Source organism: Micromonas pusilla (assembly GCF_000151265.4).
Source record: "Micromonas pusilla CCMP1545 genomic scaffold MICPUCscaffold_9, whole genome shotgun sequence".
In the NCBI taxonomy this organism is placed as follows: domain Eukaryota; kingdom Viridiplantae; phylum Chlorophyta; class Mamiellophyceae; order Mamiellales; family Mamiellaceae; genus Micromonas; species Micromonas pusilla.
The window spans coordinates 1,019,446-1,042,240 of NW_003315890.1; the positions used below are offsets into that span (position 1 = coordinate 1,019,446).

Genomic DNA, 22,795 nt, shown 5'->3' on the forward strand with positions numbered 1-22,795 from the left:
CGTCGACGAGAAGGAAGCGACGTGACCGACCCCGCGCCACGCGTGGGATAGCTCAAGATAGACGAAATAGGTGCAATAGCCGCGTATGATAGTAGGTTGAACTGAATCAAGCGATTGGTCGGACAAGACGCCGAAATTCTCATTCACATCAAGACGCAGTCGCTACCGCTCTTCTTCTTATACTTCCCGCTCTTGCTCTTCCCCGGCTTCGCGCCCTTCTGCGCATTGCCGCCGCCGCCGGCGGCAGCGGCGTCCTCCCTCTCCCGTTCCCGTCGCATCGTCCCGTCATGGCGATGACGCGCCTCTTCCGCGTCGCGTTCCCGCCGCTCCGCGCGCCGCCGCGCGTTCGCCTCAGCCTCCTCCGCCTCGAACTCCGCCTGAAGCGCCACGGCGAGCGCGTAGTCGCCGTCGCCGTCGGTTTGGGGCGCCGCGCCCGCGCCCGCGCGGTGGTGCTGTCCCACGGGCACGCCGACCGCGACGCCGCGCGCGTCCGGCGGCGGCGGCGGCGGCGGCGGGCGCAAAAAGTCGTCGCCCAACGCGCCGCCGCCGCCGCCGGACGATGCCAGCATCGCCGCGGCGATCCGCGCGTCCTCCTCCGTCGCCCTCCGCTGCTCCTCCGCGGGATCCAAGTGCGGCGCGAACGCCTCGAACCTCCCGTTCACGAACATCCCCGCCGCGTGCGTTACCCCCCCGCCGCCGCCGCCGCCCCCTCCACCCACTCCGTCGTCCGCAGGCGCCAACGCCTCCCACACCACGTCGCTCTCGTTGAGGTACCCTTGGTCCGTCACGAGCAGGTACAGCGCGCCGTCCTTCTTGAACACCGTGCTGAAGTGGTTGTTCCGGAAGAACACAACGAGCTCGTTCTCTTTCACGCGATCGCGAGCCGCGCGCAAGCCGTGCGGGGTGAGCTGCGACGCGGAACGCGCGAGGAAATCTTCGATCACGAGCCGCTCCGTCGTCGCGTCCATCGCCGAGGCGTCCGACCGGCCGCTCGTCGTCGCCGCCGTGATCTCGCCGCCGCCGTGGTCGTCGTCGGTTCTCTCAGGCGGAGAGTCGTGGCCCACGCGCAAGCGCGAGAGGTTCACGCCCAGGGGGTCCGAATCGTCCGCGTCTGCGTCTGGCGGCGGCGGAGGTGAGACTGCTTTCCATACGACCCCGTTCGCGTGGTGCACGCCGTTCCTTAAGGACTTTTCCGGCGGCTCCGGCGGCGCGCTCACGAGCTCGATCATCCGCTCCATGAGCTGATTGTAGCTCCTCCCCCCCACCGCCGCCCTCGCCTGCGCGTCGTCCGGATCTATCACCCACGCGTGGCACAGCGTCACGTCGAGCAGGTCGAATATCGCGAGTTGCGGCGTGAACTCAAAGTCCAGCGGGTGACGGAATCCGACGTTGACGTCGAGCCCGGTGGCGAGCGCGGGGAGCGCCGCCATCGCGTCCGAGACGTTCTGCTCCTGGTTCTTCCGCACGAGCTCGTCCGCCTCCGCGCGCTCCCGCCTCTCCGCGGCGGATTCGGCGGATTCTGCGGACGCGGACGCGGACGACGTCGCGCCGTCGGACGACGGCGAATTTGACGTCTTGTCGTTCACGTCTAAGATGCGCGCGGCGACGAGCGACATGAGCTCCGCGGTGGTCACCTCCGGGCGGTCGGACGGCCCGCTCAGGGTGAGCGCGTTCCGGAGGAGGAGGACGTTCGCGATGCCGATGAGCGGGCACGGGCCGTTCTCGTTCTGGCAGATGATGGGGCGCTCGGCGCCGAGGAAGGAGACGCGCTTCACCGCGTGTCCGCGCATCTCGTCGTCGTGGCGCGGCGGTATAGGCGGCGGCGCGGCGGACGCCATCGCCGCGCGGCGCGGCGCGGCGGCGACGGCGGCGGAGGTGGCGGCGGCGAGACCCGCGGCGAGCGACGCGAGACCTGCCCCCGTGCGGACGCGCGAGATGGAAGTGACGAGGGGGCCGGCGATCTGACATCGCGTCGCGTCGCGTCGTCCTTTCCAGTCGTGGTCTTCATCACAGCAGTTCGCCGCGCGCGAGGGGACGTCGCGCGGTCGTCGTCGTCCCTCTTCGCGCGATGGAGACGCGCGCAGCGCGCGCGCCGGCCCTCGCGTCGACGTCGCGCCGCGCGCGCGACCGCGCGAGAGACCGCGCGCGCGCGCCCGCGCGCGCCGCGCATCGCCGCGTCGTCGCCGCAGCAGACGCCGCGTCCGTCGGATCGGACGTCGTCGTCGCCGTCGTGACGACGTCGAGCTGCCCGCACTGCCGCCGCGTCAAGTCCGCGCTCGCGGACGCGTCCGTGCCGTTCGTGGAGATCGACGCGTCCTCGGAGAACGGCATCATCCTCCGCGCGTCGACGTCGCTCAGCGGCATGCGAACGGTGCCTCAGGTGTACGTCGGCGCGGTCTGCTTCGGCGGCGCGGACGACGTCGAGGAGGGTCTCCGAAGCGGCGCGTTCGCGGCGAAGGTGGCGAGCGCGAAGGACGAGGGCGCGGTTCTCCCGCCCGCGATCGCGCGCGCGATGAGGGAGAGCGCGGTCGCGGCGAAGGAGGAGAAGGCGGAGAAGGAGAAGGAGGAGGAGGAGGAGGAGGCGGAGGAGGCATCGGACGACGACGCGGAGTACGCCGCGCTGGACGCGCTCGCGACGAGGATGGCGGCCGCGCTGACCCCGCGCGACGTGTACGCGTTCGGAGGATGGCGCGCGCCGCTGACGCTCCTGCAGTGCGTCCTCGACGGCGCGACGATAACGCGATGGCTCGCGACCACCGCGGACGAAAGTACGGCGGCGTCGACGCGCGGCGGCGCCGCCGCGGAGCTCGGCGGTAAGATGATGGAGTACGGTCTGCTGACCAGCGCGAGCGCGTCGGAGGCGTTCGAGGACGACGGCGGGAAGCTGTACAGGCTCGCGGACCACGCGTGCGAGCCGCGGGCGTACCCGAAGACGACGCCGGCGCCGTTGAACGCGAGGCGGCGGCGGCGGCGCGGCGGCGGCGGCGACGGGAAAAACGCAGGCGACGCCGCCGCCGTCGCGGCGTCGCTTCGGAAGAAAATCCTCGCGCTGTACGACGCGCATCTCTCCGAGGACGGCCGATCCGTGGACTACGCGGCGATGAGAACGTCGCGCGCGTTCCGGGAGTACGTCGACGCCACGGAGGATCTGCGCTCGGTGGACCCGCGCTCCATGCGTCGCGAGGAGAAGATCGCCTTCTTCTTAAACGTCTACAACGCGCTCGTCGTGCACGTCACCGCCGTCGTCGGCGCGCCCGACGGCTTCTTCGATCGCTTGACGTACTTTGGAAGGTATAAATACGAGATCGGCGGGTGTTACTACTCCTGCGATGACATCGAGCACGGGATACTGCGAGGGAACAGGCCGGGCGCGGCGAGTCTCGGCGCGATCGTAGGAAAACCGGGGCTCTCCCGAGGCCCGTTCGACGCGACGAGCGACCCGCGCGCGCAGCACGTCGTGCTCCCCGTGGACCCGCGGATACACTTCGCGCTCGTGTGTGGCGCGAAGAGCTGCCCGCCGATACGCACGTACACGGGCGAGGGGTTGGACGCGCAGTTGGCCGCCGCCGCGGAGGCGTTTTGCGAGGGCGACGTCCAAGTCGTTTTGTCGGACGATACAGTCGCGTCGGACGCTCGTTCCTCTTCTCCGGCGAACGATCGCGTCGTCGTGCGCGTGTCCAAGATAATCGGCACGTGGTACAAGGACGACTTCGGCGACACCGACGAGGCGCGGCTGCGGACGATTTCGACGTACTTGCGGCCGGACGGCGACGCGGCGAGACGCGTGCGCGACGCGTTGGACGGCGCGAAGCGGGTGACGTTGGAGAGCCCGGAGTACGACTGGAGTTTGAACGGAACGACAACGGTCGAATGACGTGCGTTTCGTTTCGTTTCGTTCGTTTCTTTCGTTCGTCACCGCGACGCGTTATCGCTATAGGGAGGGTAGTTCTCCTTTCGTTCTATTGGTGTCATCTAAGGTCGTGTCACTTCGCGCCGCGAGCGAGCGTTAAGCCTTGCCGCGGCTTTTTCGCCGCCGGCGACCCCGCGGGCGTCCCCCCCAGCCCCGGCGGCTCTCTCTTCGTCTCGCCGCCGCCGCCGTTCCCCCCACCCTCTCCTTCGCCCCCATCGTCGTCGCCGCGAGTCTTCGCCGCGCCGTAGAACGCCAGAGTCTCCTCATCCGCGCCCATGACGAGCCCCCGCGCGCGGTTCTCGTGCGCCTCGACGCGCGCTTCGAGTTCCGCGATCGCCGCCGCCGCCTCCGCGCGCGCTCTTCGCGCGTCGGCGCACATCGACGGCTTCAGCGGGCTGCTCCCCGCGAGCCCGCCGACGCGCGCGCTCACGCCGGCGATCTTGACGCTCTCCCCGTCGGACGCGAAGGACGCGTCGTAGAGCGACAGCATCGAGCGAAGCGCCCGCAGCGCTCTGCGGTCGCCTTCGACGGCGCGTTCTAATTCCTCGTTCCGAGCCGCGATCGTGCGGGTCATCACGACGAGCGCTTTGCCCCACGAGGCCATCCCACCATCGAACCGCGTGCCGTACACGCACCCGCCGGTCGGTGGGAATCGGAGCGTCGCTTTCGTGTCCTCTTTCTCGTCCAGCACCGCGGTCACGAGCAACCCGCAGGGAAGCCCGTATTCGTTTTCGTCGTCGTCCAAATCTAATCGTACCGTCTCGAAAGTCGCCGCTCGGAGGGTCTTGCGCAGGAGCACGAGCGTCTCCTCCACGGTCAAGCTCAGGGCCTGGTCCTCAGCGACGTGATCGAGGAGTTTGTCCATCGAGAACGTGCGATACAGCAGAATCTCAATGCCCGCGGGAACAGGCTTTAGGGTGAGCGTGGACGGATGCCAGATCCGAAATTCGCACGTGTAGCTCTTCGGCGAGGCTCGCCATCGGCGAGTGGAGTCCGCCTCCTTGACATCGGGGTAAACGAGGATGTCGTAGAATTCTCGCGCCATATCGGCGCCCCAACCGATAGGGATGGCGCCGCATTCGCGCCAACAGTACGCGTACTCCGCCTCGTAGCGCATCGAGAACTGAATAACGCATCGAGACGAACGCGAACGTCGTGGTTGTTTCTTTTTCACTCCGTCGCGCCCCGATGGCGTCCTCCATCCCCTACGACGACGACAACGTCTTCAAGAAGATCATCGAGGGCGTCATCCCGTGCTACAAGATCTTCGAGACGGAGCACGCGCTCGCGTTCTTAGACGCGTTCCCCATGGCGCCCGGGCACGCGCTCCTCGTCCCGAAGACGACGGGCGCCGCGACGATGATGGACCTCCCCGAAGACGTCGCCGCGAACGTCCTCAAGGAGCTCCCGCGGCTCGCGAGGGCGGTGAAGGCCGCGACCGGGTGCGACGGCGTGAACGTCGTTCAGAACAACGGCGCGACCGCGGGGCAGGTCGTGTTCCACCTCCACGTGCACGTGATACCGCGGTGGGAGAAGGACGGCGTGGTGCGACTGGGGAAGAGCGGGGAGGCGATAGGGAAGGACGCCGCGGACGCGATGGTCGCGAAGATGAAAGCCGCCATCGGCGAGGCGTAGTAACGCACGAAATGTGACCGTCGTATATGATATGTTATATATACGCGACACCTGTAGTTTATATGCTCACATCGACTTCGTCGTCGTCGTCGTCGTCGTCGTCGTCGTCGATGACGTCTACTACGCTACGCGCGAAGTCTGTTCGCTCGTTCAGTCCCCGAACGACGACGGCGGCGTGATCGAAGCCGCCGCCCACGCGTCGTCGCCGTACGCCCGCATCTCCTCCAACGCCCTCAGTGACAAATCCTCCACGACGTCGTCCACGCCGCCGCAGGACGAGTACGCTCTGTACGCTAAATCGGACGCGAAGCGCAACGCCCAGAGCTCGCTCGACCCGCGCACCGGCGTCGGCGGCTTCCACGCCGCCGCGCGTTTTTTCGACACTTCTCCGACACCTTCCGACATGTTTCCGACACCACATTCTTCTCGTCCGACACCTTCTTCATCTTCTCTCGCGCGCGTCGCCGCCCACATCTCGTTCGAGCGTCTCAGCGCCGCGCGCAGGACGCGCCCGGTCATCGCTACCGCAGCCTCCTTCAGCCGCGAGATCTCGTCCCGGTAAAACGGCACCCCGGCGGCGGCGAACCTCGCGCTCGACTCCGCCTCGTTTCGCTCCACGCCGCGCACGATCTCCGCGCACTTCGTCAACGCCTTCTCCGCGCGTCGCATGTCCCTCGGCCGCCGCGGGCTGTCGTGACTATCCCTAGACGGCGCGACGTTCTCTTTCTCTGTATCCTCCGCGACGAAGAGCCGGTCCAACGCCGCGCGCGTCGACGCCAACGCGTCGCGATCGTTCGTCGCCGCGCGCAGGCACTCCAACCGGTGCGTCGGGAACTGCAGAAGCTCGAGCACGCCGCGCTCGTCGCTCAGGCGCGCGAGGACGCGCTCCGCGTGCGCGCGAAGCGCCGCGAGCTCCGACGCGTCGGACGTGCCGTCGAGCGCTTCGAGCTTCGCGCGGAGCTCGTGGATCTCGCGCGCATGTTCCTTCGCCTCTCGCTCGACGGCGCGGAGAAACGGGCTCTTCGCTTTGAGCTCGCGAAGGACGTCCTCCGCGGCCGCGACCGCCGCGCGGTTGATCTTCATCTTCGGTGTTGATGACGTGGATGATGCTGACGTGTATGTGTACGCTGACGTGGATGATGACGTGGACGCCGCCGAGCGCGACCGCTCCCGCTCCGCGGCGTTTCTCTCGCGCAACGGCGCGTTGGCGCGCGCGGATATCGTCCGTCTGACCTCACTCATCGCCCTGCTGCGTCGCAGCGTCGACGGCGGCGTCGCCGGCACCGGCACCTGGGTCGACGGCGATGCGTTTGATCGCGCGGGCGCGACGAGCGGCGACAGCGCGGTGCGTCCGCGCGTCGGCGGCGGCGGCGGCGGCGGCGGCGGCGCGAACGAGAGATGCTTCTTCTCCGCGGGCGAGCGCGGCGGCGACGGCGACGGCGACGGCGACGCGCTGCGCCGCGACAGTCCTTCCATCAAACCGGCGGTGCCCCACGACGGCGACGCCGCGGCCGGTGATCGCCACGGCGGCGGCGTGAGCGGCGTGAGCGGCGTCGGATGAGAAGAAGAAGAAGACGCGCGGGCGTCTTCGAACAGCGGCGAGTCGTAGACGGCGGACCACCGCGCCGCGTCCTCCGCGCGATGCGCCTCCGCGGGCGTCGGCGAGACGCGCGCGGCGCTCGGCGACGCCGCGAAGACGCGCGTCGTCGATCTCTTCGTCTTCGTCTTCGTCTTCGTCTTCGCTCTCGCGAGGACGCGCGCGAGGACGAGCGCGGCGCACGCCGCGGCGACGCGCGCGAGCGTTCGCGCGAGGAGGAAGAGCGCGCGAGAGAACGACGACGAGACGTCGTCGTCTCCCCGCGCGCACTCGCCCTCGAGGGCCGCGACGACCGCGGCGGGGTCCGTCTCGATCGCCCGCGTCGCTCCGTTGAACATGGACGCGGTCGCGACGACGTTCGCGAGCGCGACCGCGAGCCCGATGCTCCGCAGTTCCCTCGCGCGCGTCATCCGCGCCCACGCGTCGGAGCCGCGGATGGCGCTGTCGAGACTTCCGTCACGCGCGACGTCTCGCCACGCGGCGACGCGCGCGTCGAAGGCGTCGGGGGACATCGCGTACGCGGCGCCGTCGCCGAACGGCGGCGGCGCGGGGGGGACGTCCGCGTCGGGGTCGAACATCTCGCGCGCGGCGACGACGACGGCGGCGGGAGGCGCGCGCGCCGTCGTTGTTGCCGTTGACGCGACAGCTGTCGTCGCTCTCGTTCATCATTGAGGGTCGTTCCTAAAAAAAGTTCACCGGTCAGTTGAAAGGGGAAGCGATCAAATGTTGAAACCGGGCGATGGGTGAAAAACTTTTGTATAGAACGCTTCTCAGATCATCGATCGACGACGCATAACTTGGGCGAAACCGCCCCAGTTCGCCGCGCGCGCGCCGACCCGCCGCGACGATGACCGGCGCGGACGCGGACGACGACGACCACGTCGAGATCGTGACGTTCACGATCGAAGAGGCGGTGCGTCGTCGCGCTCCCCGCGAGGCCCCCCGCGCCTCCGTCGCGCTCGGCTCCGCTTCGGCGTCGGAGTATATCGTCGTCGTCGTCGCGTTCTCCCAGAAGAATCAATCGACCGACGACTTGGCACCTTCTCCGTCCTCCTCCCGTCTCATCACGCGCCTCCCCGTCTCCCACCCACCCCTCCGCCGCAGTACGTCTACGCGATTCCCCCCACGGCGACGCACGCGGGTCACCGAGCGGACAGCTGGGACGTCGAGAAGTGGCTCCGAGCGGTGCGCGTCAAAGTCACCAGTCGCGGCTCGCGAGCGTCGATAAAATTGCTCGACGTCGAGTCCGGCGAGCTCTTCGCGGAGTGTCCGCTGCCGAAAGACGCGAAGGTCGCGACCGTCGTGGAGCCCGTCATCGACAGCTCGAGGTACTTCGTCCTGCGCGTGGAGGACGAGGCGACGCGGCGGCACGCGTTCTTGGGGTTGGGGTTTCGAGAGCGCGACGCCGCGAGCGATTTTAAGCTCGCGGTGCAAGAGCAGCAGCAGCAGAGGGATCGAGAGAGGACCGCGGCGGCGCTCGCGGAGGAGCGCGAGAGAGCCGTCGCGGCCGCGGCCGCGGGCGGCGGTAACGGCGGTGACGGCGGCGGCCCGCCGAGGCTGCACGATTACTCCTTGAAAGGGACGATCAACATCAACGTGTCGTCGAAGCTCGTCGGACGCGAACCGCACGCGAAGAGAGTCGCGGGGGGCGCGGCGGCGACCGCGGCGACCGCGACGATCGCGCCGCCGCCGCCGGGCGCGCCGATCCCGGTGCTCGCGCCGCCGCCGGGGGGGTTCCCGCCGCACATCGAAAACCGGGTCGCTGGGATGATACGGTCGCCGACCGCGGGCGCGGGGATGGGCGCGGCGCCGTCGCCGGCGAGCATGAGCGTGACGCCGCCGCCGCCGCCGCCGCCGCCGCCGCCGGCGGACGACGCGGGCGGGGGGTGGGCGACGTTCGACGACCCGCCGGCGTCGAACGCGGGCGGGGGCGACGACTGGGCGGACTTCCAGAGCTGACGCGCGTTGTGATAACGATGAAAAGGGTTTATGCGTACACGTCGTACTCTTAAATTAAATGCAAGGGACCGCGCGTTGGTCCGTGAGTGAAAAAATTGGTTGGAGCTAGAATAAAGACTAAAATAAGCGAGCGATGGCAGCGCAGCAACACCCACGGGACCGCGAGGTCGAGTCCGAGCGAACTCGGTGCTCCCCCTCGTGATTGATGATGTGTGGCATGTCTCGCGTCGTCGTCCACGTCGACGTCCCGATGTTGACGCGTGGTGATTGTCATCCGTCCGTCCGTCGACGCGCGCGTCGTCGTCTTCAACAGAACGTGTATTTCCTCGAAAGACGACGCCGCGACGCGACGCCGCGCGCGGCTCCGCGTTCATTGGCGTTGGTTCCTGCCATGAATATGGTATTGACTAACGTGTGTTCAACGCGCGCTTATTACGCCTTCGTTTTCTTCTCCTTCGCCTCGCCGATGTACTCGTCGAGGTCCCAGTCGGAGTCCGTGCTGAGGTCCTGGCCCTCGGCGAGCTTGTTCGCGCGAGACTTGGCGCGCGCCTTGATCTCCTTTCGCGAGAGCTTCTTCTTCGGCCCCTTCACCTTGACGATGTTCCCGAGCGCGTCGACGACATCCTCCGCGATGAGCGGATCCTGATTGATCGCCTCGCCCTTGCCCTTCTTGCCTTGGCCCCACTTGTTGCCCTCGACGTACACGACGCCGTCGCCGGGGACGTTCCACGTCTCCTCCTTGAGCGCGTCTGCGAATTCGCAGTTGTGGGTGATGAGGAGGACGCCGCCTTCAAACTCCTTCACCGCCATCGCGAGCGCGCCGAGGGCGTCGCGGTCGAGGTAGTTGGTCGGCTCGTCCATGACGACGATGTGCGGCTGCTGCCACATCGCGGCGCCGAGCACGAGCTTGACCTTTTGGCCGCCGGAGAGACCTTTGATTCGGTTGTGGGTGCCGAACTCGGCGTCGAGGCCGAAATCGATGAGGTGCTTCTCGACGTTGGCCTGCGTGAGCGGGCGCGCGTAGAGACCCGCGCGCGCAGCCTCGCGCTCGTCGATGCGGGTCATGTACTTGGCGAAGCCAAACTTCTCGAGCTTCTCCTTCTCGACCCAGGAGGACGCGTCCATGGACATCCCCTTCCACTGCACCTCGTACTCGTACTTGGACTTCTTCTGGCGGCGGGACAAAATCTTCTCGACGACGAGCTTGAGCAACGTCTTGCTGCCGTCCTCGTTCTCTTGCTCGATCGGAATCTTCTCCTTCATGAGCCGCTCCTCCTCCTCGGTGTACTGCGCGGTCACCTTCGTGAGGTTCTCCTTGTCCTCGCCCGTCGCGAAGCGCCACCGAATGTACTCGTTCGGCGTCTTCTCGAGGTGCTGCTCGACGTGGTGAAACGCGTGCTGCGCGACGTACGCGTAACGCATGTTGGGGTGCTTCCACACCGTCCCCGCGTCGGGTTCCGCCTCGCCGGTGAGGAGCTTGATGAACGTGGACTTGCCCGCGCCGTTCGGGCCGAGGCACGCGACGCGCGAGGAGAGGGACAGCTGGATCGTGCCGGACTTGATGATCTGGCGGTCGGTGCCCGGGTAGGTAAACGCGCAGCCCGTCGCCTTGACGATGGCTTTGTCCTTGTTCTTGACGCCTTCGAGGAAGCCGGGCGTGGGGAAGATGAACTTGAGCTCGTCGTTGCTGAGCTCGGTGTACTTCTTCGCCGCGGGGCACTGCCTGATGAACTCCGTGAGGTTGCCCTTGTACGTCACGAGCTTGCGCGTCTCGTAGTGGATGATGTGCGTGCACACGCGGTCGAGGAAGCCAGAGTCGTGCGAGACGATCATGGAGGACACCGTCGTCTGCGAGCAGAGGTAATCCTCGAGCCACGCGACGTTCTTCACGTCGAGGTGGTTCGTGGGCTCGTCGAGGAGGAGGATGTCCGCCTTCATGAAGATCGCGCGCGCGAGCGCGAGCTTCATCTTCCAGCCGCCGGAGAGCGCGACGACGGGACCGGTGATCATGCGTTCGGTGAACTGAAACGACAGCAGCGTGCTCGTGACATCCTCCGCGGTGACGCCGTGGCCCTTGATGACGTCGTCGTCGAGCACAAACTCGACGACGGTCATGTCGTGCTGGTCGCCCTGGATGTCGTGCTCGACGTACACCGTGCGAAGCTCCTCGGGGGGCGGGAAACCCTCGACCTGGCCGTTGTTGATGGCCTTCATGAGCGTCGACTTGCCGCAGCCGTTGGGACCGCACAAGCCGTAACGCTTCCCCTTCTTCATGTGCAGCGTCGCGTTGTTCAGGAGGATGAGCGCGCCGTACGCGAGGGAGAAGTCGCACTTGCAGAGGTCCTCGCCCTCCTCGTCCTCGACGATGAAGACCTTCTTGGACGCCTCGTAGGCAGCCTCAGCCTTCTCGACGAGCGCCTTGGTCGCCTCCGCGGCGGCGTCGAAAAAGAGCGCGAAGTACGGCTCGGCGCACGACTTCTTCCACGTCGGGAGGTCAAAGTTCTTCGCGAGGAGCGCGTTCGTGGCGAGCGTGCAGATGTACTCAAAGTACGGTTCAACCTCCGGGGTCTTGAGGAACGCCGTGATGTCCGCCTCGGACGCGCCCGTCATCTCGGTCATCATCTCGGTGAGCTGCGCGCGAACGGTGGACTCGTCGGTGCGCTTCGACTCGGAGTTTTCGTCGACGACGGCGTCCGAGGACTCGCCGGCGGCGATGAGCAGCGTCTTGTACGCGCGCGTGCACACCTGACGGCACTCCGGGTCCGCGACCTCGTCCATCGCGCGCTTCAGGAGCGGCAGGAGCTTGGGAAGGAACGGCGCCGCGTCCATGGGGTCCTCGACGAGCTTGCACATGTTGTCGATGATGACCGCGGATTTACGCTTGATCGCGGTGACCTGCTGGAAGAAGAGACCGCGCTGCAGGAGCGGGCCCATGATCGAGAGCGTCGGCGCCTCCACCTGCTGCACGAACGTCGTCGCCGCGAGCTTGTGCACGCACTCCGGGACCTCGTCCACCTTGTGGATGCACTCGATGAGCGTCGGGATGAACGGGTCGATGTCGATGTTGCCGACGCACGTGCCAACCTTGGCCATCGTGTCCGTGGACTTCTCCTTCACCTCGTCGCGCATGTCCACCATCACCTGCGCGAGCTCCGGGATGATCTCCGGGAGGCACGCGGCGACAGCCTTCGGGTTGCGCGCCACGAAGTCGTCGACGAGCCACAGCGCCGCCATCTTGGATTGCCAGAACTGCGACTGGAAGCCAGTGAAGATGGGCTTGAGGCACGCGCGGACCGCGAACTCGGAGAGCTTCGCCGGGAACGACTTCATCGCCTCGTCCGCAGCCTCGCGGACGTTCTTGGACTTGTTATCGCCCGCGAGCGTGATCGCGATGGTGAGGAGCTCGACGCACGCGGGCTCGTCCGCCGTCGTCGCGGCGTCGACGAGCTCCTTGATCTTCTTAGCCGCCGCGACGCGCGCGTCCTCGTCCTTCTTCTTGAGCGAGTCCTCGAGGAGGGACGCGACGATCGTCTTGGTGATCGCCGGCGCCGAGGGGGTCTTGCATTTCGTGGGAGCCATTGTAGCTGCGGGGTGGGTGGGGTTGGGGGTGGGGGTGGGGGTATGGATGGACGGAGGGGTCAGGGCTTCGGTTCCCGGCGCGCGATCATCGATTGTTACTGGATGACTCGACAGGAGATAAAAAGACTTCACGCGCGCGCCGCAGACTCGAACGACGAGCGGTCGCGCGCGCGCGGGGGCGCCGCGCGCGCGACGCGTCGCGCGAACGCGACGGCGACGCACGGGAACGCGCGGGACGAGCGACGCGAGTCGATTCGCCGCCGCGGATTTCGAGGCGGCGGCGCGCGCGACCGCGCGCGCGACCTCCCTCCCGCCGCCGCGGCGCGCGAGGAATGATGTCTTCGCGTGGACCGCAGGATGCCGCGCGTGGTCGGCGCGCGCGGTAACCGCGCCGCGACGCGCGCGCGAACGCGCGAACGCGTCGCCGCGCGCGGAGAATCGCCGCGAGCGACCATCGCGCGCGCGATTCGCGCGCGGAGACGCGCGGAGACGCGTCGCGCGTCGCGCCGCGCGGCCGTCCGCGCGTCCCCCTCGGCGGCTCCGCGTAACGTCGTCGTACGCGCGCGATGCGATGGTTTTGATTTCGCGCGACGGCGGCGGCGTCGGAAACGCGCGCGTGGAGACGCGCGCGAGCGCGCGAGCGAGCGGGCTGGGCGAGGAGAGCGTGCGCGCACCTGTCGAGTTCGTCGGCAGCCGAAAGGCTTGCGGGTACGCGTGTGCGTGTGCGTGGAAAGAGACGGAGCGTGCGCGCAGCTGTCTCGTCTTGAAGAGCGTTTCGCGCCGCCCGCCGCAAAATCGACGGCTCAGGACGCGTTCCGGCAATCTTTTCCCGCCGACCGACGGCTGGCGAGACGCGGGCGGATTTCCGGACTGGTTCGCGGTACGAGTGTACGCTACTCCGTACTACGTCGTGTGTATTCGCCGTTAACTCCTAAATCACGGTCTAATGAAAACCGAAACGGCCAGAGAACCAAAAAAATTCGCAGCAGAAAATGGTTCGGGCAAAAGCTCCGCAAGCATAGAAGTTCCTCCCAGTTTCGACCTGAAAAGTCCTCTCCCCGTCCCGTTCCGTGCCGCGTTCGCCCCGAGCGCGCCGGGGCACCCGCGGAGACCCTTCCTCTGGCGAACGCGCGCGGAGCCGCGGCGAGAGCGCGTCGCGCGACGCCGCGGCGGCGTCGGCGCCGCCGCCGCCGCCGCCAACCTTCCGGAAGGATTGCCAAAGACGGGTTCGTATTCCATCTTTCACCCTCCGCCGCCGACGGCGACGCCGCCGGTACATGGCGATTCGCCTCGCCGCGCGCGCCGCCGCGGCGCCCCCGCGCGCGCGTCGCGCGTCGACGCGACGGACGAACGCGCGACGAAGAGACGTTTAAACTTTCAAAACGTCCAGGGTCTCCTCGCGAATTGTCGTCGCGTCCGAGAGACCTCGGTCCGGTCGGCGGCGTCGGCGCCGCGGCGGCGGCGGCGCGCGTCATCGCCGTCGCCGCCGCCGCCGCCGCCGCCCGCCCGTCCGTCCGTCGTCGTCGTCGTCGTCCTCGCGCCCCCACCGCATCAGCATCACACGAACCCCGTCCTCGCGCGTTCCTCCGGCGTCTTCAGCGCGTACATCACGAGCAGAAAGAAGCTCGCGCTTAGCACCGCATTTTCGAGGTCCCCCCCCGTGCTTTGCAACGCGATGGCGCATAGCGACGCGAACTTGAACCAGTCGCGGTTGAACATCCTCGTGAGTCGCTCTGGGATCTCCAGCGCGTTGCCGCTGAACATGCCTTGGTAGATCCCGAGGAACGCGAAAATGACGGGGATCTGCAGGAGCGGCTCCACCTTGGCGCTGACGACGCCGAGCCACTTGGCGTCGTCGTCGTCGGCGCCGCCGAAGACGCGCATCGGCAGGCGCATCGCTCGGATCAGATGCGGCTTGGCGCGCGTCGCGAGGACGCCGAGCGCGGAGTTTGGAAAGTAGACCTTCGAGACGAGGAGCGTCAGCGCGAGGAGGAGGACGAGCGCGGGCGCGTGGCGTTTCAGCGGGCGGGTCGACCGCGTTGGCGCGGCGGCGCGCGTCTTCCCCGCCGGAGATCGCGTCCTCTTGGTTTTCGTCGTCGCGTTATCATTCGTCGTCGTCGTCGCGCCTTCGGACGGGCCCGACGCTCGCTCCAGGCGCGCGAGGAGCTCGGCTTTGTTCCCGGTCGCGTCCAGGCCTTTCGCGCGGAGCGCGTCGCGGAGCTGCGCGACGGTCGTCCTGGACGACATCGCGCGGCGCGATTCGTTCGTTCGTCGGCGAAGGGCCAACGCGCGTGCGGGCGCGCGTCGTGGTGTGGCGCATTCTTCCTCCTGGTCATCACGGCGTCCAACGGTTTCCTGACCTCCTGACTGGTGCGCGTACGTTTCGCGCGCGTACTTTCGTACGCGTACAACGAGGAGATTTTTTCTGCGGCCGACGCGACGACGTCACTTTTCGCGGGGGGACGCGCCCGGGCACTGCATCGCGCGCGTCGCGACCGCGTCCGCGCTCCACTCGCGCGCGTCCACCGCAGATCGTCGCGCTCACGCGTCGATCTCGTCGCGCGAACGAACCCGCGCGCTTTCGAAGCCTTCAGATCGACCCGCGCGGCCCCCCGCGGCGCGCCCGCGCGATATTTTAAGAACCCAACGCGCTTCTTTAATCGGCGACTCTTCGAGGGCGTCCGTCGACGACGACGCGATGTTGGCTGCGTTCGCGAAGCGCGCGGCCGGGATCGCCTCCCGCGCGTCCGCGAGCTCCCTCGCCTCCGCGCGGTCGTCCGCGCAGTTCGACGTCGCGCGCGTCGTGACCACGTCCGCGCCCGCGGCCGCGGCCGCGGAAGCCGCCGCGTCTTCCGCGTCGTCGAAACCTAGCAACCTCCAGGAGTTTCAGATCTACCGATGGGACCCGGAGACGGGCGGGAAGCCGCGGTACCAAACGTACAAGGTGGACACGAACGCGTGCGGCCCGATGATGCTCGACGTCCTCTTCAAGATCAAGGACGAGCAGGACAACTCTCTGTCCTTCCGTCGCTCGTGCCGCGAAGGCATCTGCGGGTCGTGCGCGATGAACATCGACGGCGTGAACACGTGAGTCTGCTTCCCATACGACCCCGTTCGCGTGGTGCACGCCGATCCTTAAGGACTTTTCTCGTCGTCACTCTTCACCCGCGCTTCCCTTTCAACGTTTCACCGGTAAGACGTTCGACTGACCGATCGCTTCACCCACCCAGTCTCGCGTGCCTGTGCAAGGTTGACAAATCCTCCGACGCGCCGTTGAAGATCGCGCCGCTGCCGCACATGTTCGTAGTCCGCGACCTCGTCGTGGACATGGCGAACTTCTACGCGCAGTACAAGTCGATCGAGCCGTACTTGCAGACCGCGGACGGGAGCGAGGTGCTGAAGGGGACGGAGTATCACCAGAGCAAGGAGGACCGCGCTAAGGCGCGTTCTGTTCTATCTCACACTGGTCCCCGTACGACCGCGTTCGCGTGGTGAACGCCGATCCTTAAGGACTTTTCTTCCCGGCGTTTCTCTCCGCCCACACCTCGCTGGTTTCAATCCCGACACACCTCCCTCGACGCCTTTCAACTCCGCTTCTGACGCCTTTGAACTCCACCCCGATATCATCGCTCGTATGGAACGACCCTAAGTTGGACGGCTTGTACGAGTGCATCCTGTGCGCGTGCTGCAGCACGTCGTGCCCGTCGTACTGGTGGAACAGCGATCAGTACTTGGGCCCCGCGGTGCTCATGCAAGCGTACCGGTGGATCATCGACTCGAGGGACGGGAAGACGGAGGAGAGATTGGATAAGGTGAACGACGCGATGAAGTTGTTTCGGTGTCACACGATCATGAACTGCTCCAAGGTGTGCCCCAAGTCGTTGAACCCGGCGCACGCGATCGCCAAGGTGAAGGCCATGGTCACCGCGGCGCACTGATCGATCGACGACTGACTTGGACGATCGATGGAAGAGAAGACATATTCAGATTCTTTCGAGGCGGCGGCCTGGGGGGGGGGGGACGGGAAAAGGCGAGGCGCCGAAGGACCCCCCCCCGCGCGGCTTCCGCCTCTTTCGACGAGCGGAGCGGACCGGACCGGACGGAGAAGACTGGTCGAAAACTGGTCGTTCCTCGAGGACTTCAGGACGGAGGGAGGGACGACCGACCGACTCGCTCGTCGCGTGGTTGAAATGTGATGTGATGCGTTGTATACTGTCACAGAACGCGAACGCGCCGTCCCCCCTCTCCGTGTCTTTCTTACGTCGGAGGGCGGGCGTCCGCGCCTTTTCGCCTCGATCGATCATAATCATCACTTCTTTCCGAAGAAGTCCTTGTCCCTATCTTGCATCTCCGCGGCGGCGTCCGCGCCGCCCTTGAGCCCGAACGTGACCTGGGAGCGCGAGCGCGCGTTCGTTCGTCGGTCAGTCGGACGGCGAACCGGTCGCGTCGAAAGGAACGCGGGGGTGAAGAGCGACGAACGAACGACGGGAAAGGCGACGGGGTCAGGTCGCGCGGAGAGGGCGTCTCGTCAAACATCGCGCACCGAGAAGAGCACCGCGGCCGAGATCACGATCGCGCCGCCGATGAGCGCGAACGGCGGCGCCTCGACGTTCCCGCACGTGCCGTTGACGCCGCAGCCGTCCACGAGCTCGTTCGCGTTCGCCGCGAGCTGGTACGCGAACGACGACGGCGCGGCGTGGTCGAGGTAGTCGAGCGGGAGCGCGCGCGTCGTCGTCGCGACGGGCGCGCGCGCGTCGCGCGTCGCGCCGCGTCGAGGGGGCGTCGCGACGCGGGCCGGCGCGGACCGGCGGACCGCGGACCGGCGGACGGGCGCGAGCGCGGAGAGCGTCGTGAAGGTCGCGATGGACATCGCGGCGGCGGTGGTCGCGCGTGGGGCGCGCGCGAGGGTGCGACGCGCTCGGCTGCTGACGCGGCGTCGGTCTATCGCGAGGTTTATCGGAGCCAAAAAAAAGTTCATCGGTCGGTTGAAAGGGGACGCGATGAAATGTTGAAACCGAGCGGTGGGTGAAAAACGTTTGTTGCCCCATGCCAATGCATGATCCGCGCGTCCCGTCCGCGAGACCGCGACTGTTCGTGGGACGTTTCGGGTCGTCGCGCCGCGAGAGACTTCATCGCACGCCGCGCGCCCGACGCGCGCGCGACTCCTCTTCACGCCGCGCGCGCGAAAAACGCCCGTCCGTCGCGGTCGCCGTCGCGCCGTCGCGGTCGTCGCGGTCGTCCGCGGCGAGGCGAGCGCGCGCCCGCCGACGGATCTGAGTCCGTTCGTCCGGCCGGCCTCTCTCGTGGATGGTCGCGAGCGCGCGACGCGACCTTCGCTCTTCGCGCGCCTCCAGCACGACGCGCCTGCTGTCGATAACGAACGACGGAGAAAGGATGTTCAAGGCGCTGTTTCCCCCGGCGAAGACGTCCTCGTTCGCGCCGGGGAAGTCCCGCGGCGGCGCCGCGGGCAAGGTGCGATCTCGCCCGTGTCTCGCGTCTCGATCGTCGCGAGGGAAACGAACAACCGCCTCTGCTCCGCTCCGCTCGACGGACGGACGTTTCGTTTCGAAGTGTTGACCCGACCCGGACGCGCGCCCGCCGCCCCTCCCTCCCGCCGAGCAGAAGAACGCGAGCTCTAAACCGCCGCCGAAGACGCCGCCGCGCGACGCCGAAGACGCGCGCCACGACGCGAGCCCGCCGCCGCTCGCGCCCGCCGCGCCCCACCACCGCGCGTTGAGGGACAGCCGCGGCGGAAAAACACAGCTGTGCGCGGCGGCGGCGGCGGCGGCGAATACTCCGAAGCTTCCTCCGGACGCGTGCGCACTCGACAGGTTCGACGTCGGCCGCGTCCTCGGCACCGGATCGTTCGGGCGCGTGTCGTTCGCGAAGCACAAGCCCACGGGCGCGCTCGTCGCGATCAAGGTGTTGTCCAAGTCCGAGGTGATACGCACGCGACAGGTGGAGCACGTGCGCGCGGAGGCGAAGATCCTTCGCGACGCGTCGCATCCGTTCATCGTGAACTTTTTGGGGTCGTCGCAGGACGAAGCGTCGTTGCATTTCGTGCTCGAGTACGTCGTCGGCGGGGAGTTTTTCACGCATCTGCGGTGCGCGGGGAGGTTCTCCGACGACGCGAGTCGGTTTTACGCGAGCGAGATCGTATTGGCGTTGGAATACCTACACGGCCGCGGCGTCGCGTACAGAGACTTGAAGCCCGAAAATCTCCTCGTCGACGCGCACGGGCACCTCAAGATCACCGACTTCGGCTTCGCGAAAGAGATCGGCGACGACGGGCGGACGTACACGCTGTGCGGTACCCCGGACTACCTCGCCCCGGAGATCATAAAGAACAAAGGGCACGGGTTCGCGGTCGACTGGTGGGCGTTGGGCGTCATCGTGTTCGAGATGCTGGCCGGGTATCCGCCGTTTTACGGCGAAGACCCGATGGAGACGTATCGTAAAATTTTGGAACAGCCCGCGGAGTTCCCCGCGCACTTCACGAAACACGCGCGGGATATCATACGAAAGATGCTCCAGAAGGACGTCAGCAAGCGCATCGGTAACTTAAAGAACGGCGTGCGGGATATCACGTCGCACGCGTGGTTCGCGAGCGTGGACTGGCGCGCGACGTTGAAGAAGAAGACGACGCCGCCGATGCGGCCGAGGGTTCGGAGCGCGGACGACACGTCAAACTTTGACGATTACGGCGACGCGCCGATCACGACGAGGGACGCGTTCGAGCTCACGCCGGAGGAGCAAGAGCTGTTCGTGGATATTTAAGGTGGATGTTTTATGCACGACGCGAGGAGTAGGAGGAGGAGGAGGCGACGCGAGGTCAGACGAGGTAAAGGGAAAGCGAACGACGAAGACGACGACGACGACGACGACAGAGGGAGGAATAGGAACGGCGCGCGCGAGCGAGGAAGCTACGCGACCCGACGCGCTGCTGCTACATTTAACTCTACATTATCGACTTCCGCTTCCAATCCAGCAGCTCCATCGGGTCGACGTCGCTCAGGTCCGAGTCGGAATCGGACGCGTCGCCCTTCGCCGCCGCCGCCGCCGCCGCCGCCGCCGCGTTTTCCTCCCTCTGCTTTTTCGCCGCCTCCGCCGCCTCCCGCAACCGATCGAGTTCGTCCAGCTTCTCCTTGTACAACATCGCCTCCTCCCTCGCGCGCTCGATCGCGGCCTCCTCCGCCTCCTCCGCCTCTCTGTCGTCCACCTCGTCCACGTCCTCCGCGACGGAGGCTTCGAACTCCGCCATCGTCTCCTCCGCGGTTTTTTTCTTCCCCCGCGCCTCCCCGCGCGCCCTCGCGTCCTTCGCCGCGTCGTCGAAGAACCCTCGCGGCACCGCCCCGGCCCCCGGCGTCTTCGTCTTCTCGTCCGTCGCCGCCGCCGCCGCTTTCATCGCGGCTTCCTCCGCGGCGAGCTCCGCGTTATAGGCGGCTTTGACGTCGACGTCGCCGTCCAGGCCGTCGCGCGAGAGGTCGAGGACCGCGCGCTTCGTCGTCTCCGCGTCGTGATCCGCGACGGACGGCGGCGGGATCGACGGTCGCTTCGCCGACGCCGGCGACGCGGCGGCGGCGGCGGCGGCGTCGTCGAAGAAGCCCGGCGGGGGCGCTTTCGGAGCCGCCGCCGCGGGCGCGTCGCCGTCGAAGAACCCCGCGGGCGGGCCCCCGGCCGCGGCCGCGCGCGCGGGCGGGGGCGCCATCGCGGAGGACGCCGCCGCGGCCGCGACGGGCGCGTCCGCGCGCGCGCGCTTCGCGGGGCGAGCCGCGGCCGCGCTCCCGCGCTCGGCCGCCTTCTGCCGGAACAGCGTCTGCGCGATTCTTCGCTTGTTGTCCATCGCGCGCGGGTGGTGGAGACGCGACGACGACGACGACGACGACGACGGGATCTCGTCGCGTCGCGGACAATGCCGAAGCCTCGTCATCGACCTCGCCTCGCTCGCTTCAGCTTCCTGTCTCCGCGCGTTTCATGCCGTGAACTGCCTTTCGCGGGTTTGAATCGCTCGCGATACTTTCGTATGCGAACGCGGTCAGAGTACGAGTACGTCGCGCGCGTACCGAGGCGCGAAATTCCGCGCCCGCGCGGAAGAGCTCTCGTGTGATATTCGCCGCGACGCGCGGGTCGTCACAACGCGAGTCACGGAGAGCGCCCTCACGCGTCGCCGCGCACGGTAACGCCGCCACCGCTCTCGCGCGCATCACACGCACACACGCGTTCGGGGATTCGACGCGCGCGCGTTTCGAAGCGCGACACACCGGGGGTTGAACGGCACCGTTCGCGTCGCGATGGGTCACAGCATCAACGAGGCGTATGAGAAGCTGGAGAAAATCGGGCAGGGTACCTACGGGAAGGTGTATAAGGCGCGCGACCGCTCCACCGGAAGGCTCGTCGCGCTGAAGAAGACGCGTCTGGAGGTGCGTGTTTCATTCTCGCGCGCTTTCGCGCGTCGCGCGCGGCGTCGCCGCCCTCGGAGCGGGAGGCGGTGCCGCGGTTTTTTTTGTTCCAAGCCGCGAGCGATGGTTTTCATCGCGGGGGGTACGGCCGCGAGATGCGCGCGCTCTCGCGGCCGCGCGTCGCGCGCATCGCGGCTCTCTCGCGATGCGCGTCCGCTGCGTGTCCACGAAGGCTCCGCGAGGCTTCGTTACCCTCGAACGCGCTCGAACCGCGCCCGACGGGGTCGTTTCCGAGGAGAGGCGACGCGCGAAAAAAAAGCGCGTCCGACGCGCGCGCTCACCCGTCCTCATCCCCCTCCCCGCCTCTCCCCGCGCCATCAGATGGAGGAAGAGGGCGTCCCGTCCACGGCGCTGCGCGAGGTTTCCCTCCTGCAGATGCTCAGCGAGAGCGCGTTCATCGTCAGGTGCGCGTCGTTCGATCGTTCGATCCATCGCTCGCGGTCCCCGCGCGGCGAGATCCGCGAGCGTCGCCCCGTCCGCGTCGCCGCGACGCCAACGAATACACGCGCGCGCAGTGCCTTTTTTCAAACCGTCCTCCGTCGCTCTCTTCCCGCGCGTTCCCGTCCACCGAGCTCACCGCCCCTCCCCCCCGCGCGCGCGTCCGCCGCTCGCGTCCTCCTCCCGCCCGCGCACGCAGGCTCCTGAAAGTCGAGCACGTCGAGGAGGACGGCAAGGCGATGCTCTACCTCGTCTTTGAGTACCTCGATCAGGATCTGAAAAACTTCATGGATCTCACCGGGCGCGGCCCGGCGAACCCGCTCGCGAAGAGCGTCGTCCAGGACTTCATGTACCAGCTGTGCTTAGGCTGCGCGCACTTACACCGCCACGGCGTCATGCACCGCGACCTCAAACCGCAGAACCTTCTCGTGGACAAGGCGAAGAACGTCATCAAGGTGGCGGACCTCGGGCTCGGCCGCGCGTTTTCCGTCCCGGTCAAGTCGTACACGCACGAGATCGTGACGCTGTGGTACCGCGCCCCGGAGGTTCTCCTCGGCGGGTCGCACTACTCCACGCCCGTGGACATCTGGTCCGTCGGTTGCATCTTCGCGGAGCTCGCGCGGAAGCAGCCGCTCTTCCCGGGCGACTCGGAACTCCAGCAGCTCTTGCACGTCTTCAAGCTTCTCGGGACGCCTTCGGAGGAGACGTGGCCGGGCGTCACGCGGCTTCGCGACTGGCACGAGTTTCCGCAGTGGCAGGCGCAGGACCTGAGCAAGGTGATCCCGCAGCTCGACGCGCACGGGATCGACCTGATGAAGAAGATGCTCGTGTACGACCCGGCGAAGCGCATACACGCGACGGAGGCGTTGGAACACCCGTACTTTGACTCGTTGGACAAGTCGAGGTACGCGAAGATCGAGGCGTCGTTCGAGAAGGAGAACAGGAAGGCGAACTGAGATGACATCATGACGTGCTGCCGCCGCGCCGCGCGCGCGCGCGATACCCTTAGAGGCGACGATTGGTGTCGATGGACGCGTGACGTTTCGGGGGCGAGCGTTTGGGTTGGTTTGGACGGGACGGGAAGAGGACTGGACGGCTCGACGCGACGACGGTGAAAACGGAGACGGGCGCGGCGGCGGCGGCGGCGGCGGCGGGGCGGCGCGCCCGGCGGGGAGGGTCGGGACGACGGGGTTGGGTTGGGGTTGAGGCGATGTACTC

The 22,795-nt window shown here is 67.4% G+C and overlaps 13 protein-coding genes across 13 annotated transcripts in view; 6 read left to right on the forward strand and 7 right to left on the reverse strand.

Moving 5' to 3' along the window:
• Positions 1 to 725: 725 nt before the first annotated feature.
• On the reverse strand, positions 726 to 1,481 carry MICPUCDRAFT_5762 (uncharacterized protein; the record flags this gene model as incomplete). The annotated part of the gene is made up of 2 exons (XM_003061287.1): positions 726 to 1,010; positions 1,218 to 1,481. Coding segments are annotated over 2 exons (549 nt in total), but the record flags the coding sequence as incomplete, so codon positions are not given.
• Positions 1,482 to 2,068: 587 nt separating this feature from the next.
• MICPUCDRAFT_60973 (glutaredoxin DUF547 domain-containing protein) lies at positions 2,069 to 3,874 on the forward strand (the record flags this gene model as incomplete). Its single annotated transcript, XM_003061022.1, has 1 exon — positions 2,069 to 3,874. One exon carries the CDS (start codon positions 2,069 to 2,071, stop codon positions 3,872 to 3,874), a length of 1,806 nt encoding a protein of 601 aa, XP_003061068.1.
• Positions 3,875 to 3,983: 109 nt separating this feature from the next.
• MICPUCDRAFT_60974 (uncharacterized protein) lies at positions 3,984 to 4,955 on the reverse strand (the record flags this gene model as incomplete). Its single annotated transcript, XM_003061288.1, has 1 exon — positions 3,984 to 4,955. One exon carries the CDS (start codon positions 4,953 to 4,955, stop codon positions 3,984 to 3,986), a length of 972 nt encoding a protein of 323 aa, XP_003061334.1.
• Positions 4,956 to 5,098: 143 nt separating this feature from the next.
• On the forward strand, positions 5,099 to 5,545 carry MICPUCDRAFT_20089 (uncharacterized protein; the record flags this gene model as incomplete). Its single annotated transcript, XM_003061023.1, has 1 exon — positions 5,099 to 5,545. One exon carries the CDS (start codon positions 5,099 to 5,101, stop codon positions 5,543 to 5,545), a length of 447 nt encoding a protein of 148 aa, XP_003061069.1.
• A 150-nt stretch (positions 5,546 to 5,695) lies between these two features.
• On the reverse strand, positions 5,696 to 7,720 carry MICPUCDRAFT_41459 (uncharacterized protein; the record flags this gene model as incomplete). Its single annotated transcript, XM_003061289.1, has 1 exon — positions 5,696 to 7,720. One exon carries the CDS (start codon positions 7,718 to 7,720, stop codon positions 5,696 to 5,698), a length of 2,025 nt encoding a protein of 674 aa, XP_003061335.1.
• A 269-nt stretch (positions 7,721 to 7,989) lies between these two features.
• Positions 7,990 to 9,101, forward strand: MICPUCDRAFT_60977 (uncharacterized protein; the record flags this gene model as incomplete). The annotated part of the gene is made up of 2 exons (XM_003061024.1): positions 7,990 to 8,055; positions 8,247 to 9,101. 2 exons carry the CDS (start codon positions 7,990 to 7,992, stop codon positions 9,099 to 9,101), a joined length of 921 nt encoding a protein of 306 aa, XP_003061070.1.
• Positions 9,102 to 9,131: 30 nt separating this feature from the next.
• Positions 9,132 to 13,405, reverse strand: MICPUCDRAFT_35134 (uncharacterized protein). Its single transcript, XM_003061290.1, has 2 exons — positions 13,355 to 13,405; positions 9,132 to 12,685 (listed from the first exon to the last, which is right to left on the reverse strand). Exon 2 carries the CDS (start codon positions 12,678 to 12,680, stop codon positions 9,534 to 9,536), a length of 3,147 nt encoding a protein of 1,048 aa, XP_003061336.1. The 5' UTR covers positions 12,681 to 12,685; positions 13,355 to 13,405; the 3' UTR covers positions 9,132 to 9,533.
• Positions 13,406 to 14,237: 832 nt separating this feature from the next.
• MICPUCDRAFT_60979 (uncharacterized protein) lies at positions 14,238 to 14,927 on the reverse strand (the record flags this gene model as incomplete). The annotated part of the gene is made up of 1 exon (XM_003061291.1): positions 14,238 to 14,927. The coding sequence occupies one exon, from the start codon at positions 14,925 to 14,927 to the stop codon at positions 14,238 to 14,240; it is 690 nt and encodes a 229-aa protein (XP_003061337.1).
• Positions 14,928 to 15,378: 451 nt separating this feature from the next.
• Positions 15,379 to 16,892, forward strand: MICPUCDRAFT_48178 (uncharacterized protein; the record flags this gene model as incomplete). Its single annotated transcript, XM_003061025.1, has 3 exons — positions 15,379 to 15,767; positions 15,911 to 16,121; positions 16,331 to 16,892. The coding sequence occupies 3 exons, from the start codon at positions 15,379 to 15,381 to the stop codon at positions 16,616 to 16,618; spliced, it is 888 nt and encodes a 295-aa protein (XP_003061071.1). The 3' UTR covers positions 16,619 to 16,892.
• A 290-nt stretch (positions 16,893 to 17,182) lies between these two features.
• Positions 17,183 to 17,728, reverse strand: MICPUCDRAFT_63619 (uncharacterized protein; the record flags this gene model as incomplete). The annotated part of the gene is made up of 1 exon (XM_003061292.1): positions 17,183 to 17,728. One exon carries the CDS (start codon positions 17,726 to 17,728, stop codon positions 17,183 to 17,185), a length of 546 nt encoding a protein of 181 aa, XP_003061338.1.
• A 346-nt stretch (positions 17,729 to 18,074) lies between these two features.
• MICPUCDRAFT_44677 (uncharacterized protein) lies at positions 18,075 to 19,457 on the forward strand (the record flags this gene model as incomplete). The annotated part of the gene is made up of 2 exons (XM_003061026.1): positions 18,075 to 18,127; positions 18,512 to 19,457. The coding sequence occupies 2 exons, from the start codon at positions 18,075 to 18,077 to the stop codon at positions 19,455 to 19,457; spliced, it is 999 nt and encodes a 332-aa protein (XP_003061072.1).
• A 181-nt stretch (positions 19,458 to 19,638) lies between these two features.
• On the reverse strand, positions 19,639 to 20,523 carry MICPUCDRAFT_60984 (uncharacterized protein; the record flags this gene model as incomplete). The annotated part of the gene is made up of 1 exon (XM_003061293.1): positions 19,639 to 20,523. One exon carries the CDS (start codon positions 20,521 to 20,523, stop codon positions 19,639 to 19,641), a length of 885 nt encoding a protein of 294 aa, XP_003061339.1.
• Positions 20,524 to 20,830: 307 nt separating this feature from the next.
• Positions 20,831 to 22,795, forward strand: part of MICPUCDRAFT_70812 (uncharacterized protein) — a 2,265-nt gene continuing 300 nt past the window's right edge. Inside the window, exons 1-2 of the mRNA XM_003061027.1 lie at positions 20,831 to 21,543; positions 21,777 to 22,792. Of these exons, the coding sequence (XP_003061073.1) occupies positions 20,972 to 21,543; positions 21,777 to 22,533 (1,329 nt within the window). The 5' untranslated portion in view covers positions 20,831 to 20,971 and the 3' untranslated portion in view covers positions 22,534 to 22,792. The remainder of the gene's footprint in view (positions 21,544 to 21,776; positions 22,793 to 22,795) is intronic.

What these genes read in the sequence shown, in the direction of transcription:
- MICPUCDRAFT_35134 (XM_003061290.1), bottom strand. Translation starts at nt 12,680, where the DNA reads ATGGCTCCCACGAAATGCAAGACCCCCTCGGCGCCGGCGATCACCAAG.